The 6,000-nt window shown below is 41.0% G+C and overlaps 1 protein-coding gene across 1 annotated transcript in view; it reads right to left on the bottom strand.

The window, feature by feature from the left end:
• Positions 1-6,000, bottom strand: part of LOC103778444 (brefeldin A-inhibited guanine nucleotide-exchange protein 3-like) — a gene marked incomplete at both ends in the record, with an annotated part of 38,452 nt that overhangs the window by 1,852 nt on the left and 30,600 nt on the right. Inside the window, 4 exons of the mRNA XM_008946034.1 lie at positions 1,400-1,522; positions 2,552-2,696; positions 3,075-3,254; positions 4,695-4,840. Coding sequence (XP_008944282.1) covers positions 1,400-1,522; positions 2,552-2,696; positions 3,075-3,254; positions 4,695-4,840 — 594 coding nt within the window. The remainder of the gene's footprint in view (positions 1-1,399; positions 1,523-2,551; positions 2,697-3,074; positions 3,255-4,694; positions 4,841-6,000) is intronic.

Raw genomic sequence — 6,000 nt, 5'->3', positions numbered from 1 at the left:
GACGTCACTGAAGGTGCAGCAGGTTTTCAGCACTGCTTACACCAAACTACTGCTGCTGAGGTGGCCAAAGGTATAAGCAGTCACATGGTTCTGACTGCTGAATGTAAAACATACCCTGTTCTGTTGCAGACAATTCATGCTGTCACTGCACAGTGCCAGGCCATTTCTGCAATATTCTGGGGTTTGGGGTTCTTTTTATTATTTAAACTAATATAAGCAAGTTCTGATGCTAATTAAGATCAAATGAATCATTGAATCGTAGAGTGGTTTGGGTTGAAAGCAGCCTTAAAGATCACCTAGTTCCAATCCCCCTGCCATGGGGAGGGATGCCTCCCAGTAGACCAGATTATGCAAAGCCCCATCCAACCTGGTCTTGAACACATCCAGTGATGGAGCATCCACAACCTTTATGGGCAATCTGTTCCACTGCCTTACCACTCTCATAGTGAAGAACTTCTTCCTTACATCTAATCTAAATCTAGCCTCTTCCAGTCCCTCCCCAGCTTTCTAATAGGCCCTCTTCAGATACTGGAAGGCTGCAGAAAGATCTTCCCAGAGCCTACTCTTCTGCAGGCTGAACAACCCCAGCTCTCCTAGCCTGTCCTCATAGGAGACATGTTCCAGCCCTCTAATCACCTTCATGCTCCTTCTCTGGACCTGCTTCAACAGATCCATGTCTTTTTTTGTGTAGGGGTCTCCAGAGCTCGACCCAGTAGCCTGGGGTGGGGGCGTGTCTTATGAGACCAGAGTAGAGGTGCAGAATCACCTCCCTCGACCTGCTGGTCACACTTCTTTTGATGCAGCCCAGGATATGGTTGGCTTTCTGGGCTGCACTTGTACATTGTTGGCTCATGTTGAGGTTTTCATGGACCAGCATACACAAGTCTTTCTCCTCAAGACTGTTTTCAATCCATGCTCTGTCCAGCCTGTATTTCTGCTTGGTATTGCCCTGACTCAGGGGCAGGACCTTCCCCTGGGCCTTGCTGAACTCAAGAAATTCAACAAGAGAGGTTGGCATGGGCCCACCTCTCAAGCCTGTCAAGGTCCCTCTGCATGGCATCCCTTCCCTCCAGTGTTTTGACCACACCCTATAGCTTGGTGTCATGTGCAGACTTGCTGAGGGTGCACTTGATCCCACTGTCTTTGTCACCAGCAGACATTGAATAGAGAGATACATCTTTGTTGCTATAACAACTTGAAAAATTGATAGTATTAAAAATGTTTCTGAAATAATCCCTTGATCTTGATTTTATTTAATTTCTTTAAGCATTCCAGACTCAGTTCTTTCCCTGCCTCTCTCTTCCCTACCATACTACGTATTACATAACTCAATTCTCTTCTGCAGGATTGCTTGACATATTGTGACTTAATCAGATAAAAGAAAATTAAAAATATTTACCCAGTCCTTTGACAAACTTCATAAGGCACATAATATAACTGGTGGCAGCATTGGCAAAGACTTGGATGCTGTCTGTGTTTAGAAAAGCTTCAAAGACATCGAACACCGGAGCCTGGCGTTTCCCTGTGGAAATAACAAGATGTGGAAATAAGAATAAAATCACCCATAAAGCTGATTTTCCAGAAGTTTTTCAACAATTTAACTGAATCTGTAGAACCTTCATAGGAAGTAACACAGACTCCTTCCTTCGCCTTATCTATGAAAAATACCAGCTTATGCCTGCCCAAATGGTAAGGGCAGGTTTGAGCTCTTGAACTCAGTTCAGTTGCTAAGTGGAGGTTTTTGGTTTAGCTCTTGATAATTGCCAAGGTAACAGAAGCCACGTGGAAAACTATTGAGACTGAATAGTAACAAAACAGCCTTGCTCCTCCTAGGTAATTATCACTGGTCAAAAGCAGCATACACTTGTATTTTCCCATTTATCACAACAGATGTGAAAGAGAAAATTTAGGAGGAAAATCATATCCCTCACACGTGACTTATAACATTAAAAATACCTTCTAATGGGGCAAAAGAACAGATTAAAGTGATTTTCCCATATTACCCAGTTTCCGCACATGTTAACATCTCTGGGAGGGATGTAGAATCATTCTTACAGAAAACATGGCTTGTAATAGTGCTAGCAATTTGCAGCTTTGTGATATAAGTGCCCTGGACAAGCACTTGCCTAGATTATCATGCTAAGTTACCCCCATTTACAAAAGCAATAGGTTTGACATAGTAAGAAAGATAGACCTCACAAGATGTGGTGCTTTCCTTTCTCTAGCAGGACAGTGACAGGGGCCCAGCCAGGCTCACTACTCCTGCACTACTGTTTTGCTCAAAAATATTTGAGGAGGTTTGAAGCATTTCTTTCTCATTCTACTCATCTGCCAGAATGCAGAGGATAGGTTCAGAACAATACCTCTGCTTTTCCTCCCACTGCGACTGATAAACCAGCTACTTCAGGAGGGTCCTGGACTACTGCAGTGCCACTGCTAAGCACCAAGTTCAGGTAGGGCATTTAAGTGTATTGAATTGGTTATTGTGTCCCAAAGAATAAGAGAGGGAAACAAAGGCACATCTCAAAGAGCCAGTGCAGTAAGTTCTTACCCATGGAGTATTCGCCTACAAGGTACTCCTTAACCTCTGACTTGCTGCTGCTGTGCACTGTTTCCAGGGCACTGAAGAGGGGTCTCCATCCTGACTGGATCTGGGTAGAACACATTTCCACCAACTCTCCTATAGAGGTGACCACCTGCAGACAGTGTAGGAGAAGTTAAAAGAATAAAACCTAAAATCAGAGCTGGTATGTAGATGGAGCTTCAGAGGAAAAAGGATCACTTTAAACACATTCCTACATTTCCCTAAAGTTAGTCTATACTAATATTTTTTTTTCCCCTGATAATAGAAAAGTTTTCTTTAATTGTTTTAAAGCTAGGTGTACTGTCTCTGTGATCTACCACAATGCTGGCTTAGGTAGGCAGAGACCTATTGATTCCTCGAAGATGATTATGAGGCACCATTTGAAGGGAATTTGGGAAACATTCTCAAGTGGACCAAGTGCACTCTGGAGACCATCCTTCTTACGGGCATGGTAGGACAGATACAGACATGCTGAACTGGGCTGACTTGCCTGGTCTTGGACATCCTCATCACACAGCTCCAGCTGCATTATACGCTCAAAGGGGCGGAAAAGTGCCTCATTAAAGTGAAAATGAGCAGGCTCATTCCAGTCCATCAGTACTTCAGTGAGGATGTCATGGATGAAGGAGACAGCCTTCCGAGACACATGTCTCTCCTTATGACAGGCAGCCTGCAGGGAAAGGAGGAGTATTAACAGTTTGACCAAGCAAAAAATTTGCTTTTAGTGAGACACATTTAAAGGAGCTAAGTACTTCATGTTGCTGAACCCTAAAAACAGCTTCACCACTAATGTGACTAGTGATCCCACGGCAATGAAACTGGGAGAGTACTGCCATGGAAACAGGTGATTGAGACTCTGAGCTGCTTGGAGTCCCACAGATGCATGAGGGCTTGCTGACAATTAAAAAAGAACAGAGCTAAAAGGGAAGAAAAAAAAAAATTAAAAAAAAACCCCACAGAACAGAACTCGTGTGAAGTGTCTTTTGTTTCTATTGTGTGACCATTTTTACCTTCAAAAAGGTAGTTTCTGCATATATTCTTTATTTTTTATATAGTCATTATTTTTTAAGCAACTATGCAGGTTATGCTGAATTCTGTCCTTTCCCTGTTTTGCTCCTTCCATGTAATGCCCTCATCTGTACTGAAGTCAACAAAAAAGACTTAACAGCCCTGCATTCTAAAATCATGGAAGGTACTTGAGTTTAAACTGCCTTGGGATCATAAAGACTTAGAAGTGCTGAAAACATGAAAAGTATTTAAAGTGGACTCAGGCTGGTATCCAAACAAAGTGAGACACTAAGTTTCAAGAGAAAAGGTTGTTAAAGCATGCAACAAAACTCTGCTATTCCACTAGAGACTCCCCAATGTCTGAACTCTACTGTAAGATAGTCCACACATTATTTTTTAGCCAAAGAAATGAGGTACTATGGCAATTTACTGAACAGCTCATCTCAAAACTCCAGAGAACCATGCTCCCAATAGACCTGGGCAGGTGACACCACACGTCTTGACAAAAGAAAGCAAGTACCGCACGTTTATTCGTACCAATGATACAAATCAAAAAGCTCTGAAAAGTCAGGACACCAGCATTTCACTAGATCAGAATGAAAGTTTGGCTGAGGAAAGGTCATTTGTTATGACTGAAACCCATTCAGTGGCTGCTACTGGCACGCTACTGACCAGGGTTCACAAAGAAGTAGAAGGAATTGGAAAAATGTCATCATCTTCCCAGCTGAGCTGGCTTTATGTGGGAAAAGAAAACCTTCATCCTGTTATGGGAAGACTTGTGAGGCTGCAGACTTTGACAGGGAAAATAAGCAGATGTAGGAGTTACTTGTAACCTCTTAGGGTAGTTCCAGTTTTTTCACCACAGACACACAGGAAGTATCCTATTGCAAAAATCCAACACACTTTCTCTGGACCTGCCCACTCCAGTTATCTGCAAGTGCACTCCTCAGTGGCAGTACCTCAATATATGACACAGTAGGTACAACACCCCAACGGGAGTGTAGCTAGATTTGATAAACATTTTAAGAGCTAGCAAGCTTTCTCCAGCATTTTCAGCTCTGCTGTCTCTTGCACACAGTCCCATTTTCTCCCCCACTCCTACCTCTACGAGGTGAGGTGCCACCAGGCTCCAGCAGCGCATGAGGTGGAGCAACGGCCGAGATTTACTCCTGACAATTCTGAGCATGGCGTCACCGAGCCGGAACAAGTGAAGGGCACTTCTCCTGTCCTGGGTAGATTTTACTTCACCTACAAGAAAATATAAGAAAATAAATGGAAGCTAAACAACAGTAGCTCCTCCATTTTTAGATACCTAAATTTTAATGTAAATCACATGAGAAATTACTAGTATTAACTAGGGAGGGTGAAGGTTGTGGACAAAAAAAAAAAAAATCAACGTAAAACAAAGCCTATATCTGTGTAGGTAAAAGAACAGGAGATGGACCCAAATTTTAAGAATAACTCATTAAACACACTTTAAGTGATTTTTTTAAAAAAAAAACATTTTAAAGACAAAGGCTTCAAGAAGTAGTGCAGAAAAATTAAGGAAGAAGTTAAATAATCAATATTAAGACCCAAAATAATAGTTGCAAAAACCTTTGGTGACATCTACAGGATGAACTATAAACTGCAAATTACTTCATTTTGGTTTGTCCTTTTGCATTTCTTATTAAGCAAAGAATGTGAGAAAATTATTTTCTGTTCCCCAGCCAGTAATACTTGTTATTTCCTACTGAAAGGGATTCATCTTTCATTGCTCTTCAAGCATTTAGAAAAACATTTCATTCATTTAAAATATGTTAGTGCTTTTATCTCTAATGAAAGATGTTATCAGGGAGCACACCACTTTTAATATATATATTTAAATTCAATTAGTTGCTCTATCCTAATTTCAATTTCATGACTACTAACTAGTGTTGATTGATTACTACATACATAAGTGGATCACTATTTATTAAAAAGAAGGTGGTGAATGTTGAGGCCTGGAGACAAGCAAGAGCAAAAAAAAAAAAAAATTAACAACTTAAAGTGTCACCTTGAGAAAATTAGAAGTAGTGCTTTAGGGAGAAGGGAAAGTGATTAAATTGGAGACATATACGAGATAAATCCATGTCTGCTGCAGGACAAAAAACCTGTATAAATAATGAAACTTCTAAAAGCACAGTACAAATTTAAGTTACATTATCTTCTTTTGGGTCCAGTCCTTCTGCTGTATTTGAGACAATAATGGAAATTACAATTTCCAGGCTTTGCACTGTAAGATATATGCTCTGTTCTGCTGGGGAAGAACAAGCAGGACAAATCCTATTGCTTTATTTAACATTCTTCAGTTGTGTGCTTTGTTTGCCTATCACCTTATCAGTTTGTTTTCCGAACACTTCTGAGGTTACCTCACTATCAAATGTCTA

Source organism: Merops nubicus, unplaced genomic scaffold, assembly GCF_000691845.1.
Source record: "Merops nubicus isolate BGI_N331 unplaced genomic scaffold, ASM69184v1 scaffold16408, whole genome shotgun sequence".
In the NCBI taxonomy this organism is placed as follows: domain Eukaryota; kingdom Metazoa; phylum Chordata; class Aves; order Coraciiformes; family Meropidae; genus Merops; species Merops nubicus.
Note: the sequence above shows the minus strand (reverse complement) of the source record. Positions and strands in the feature narration are given on the sequence as shown.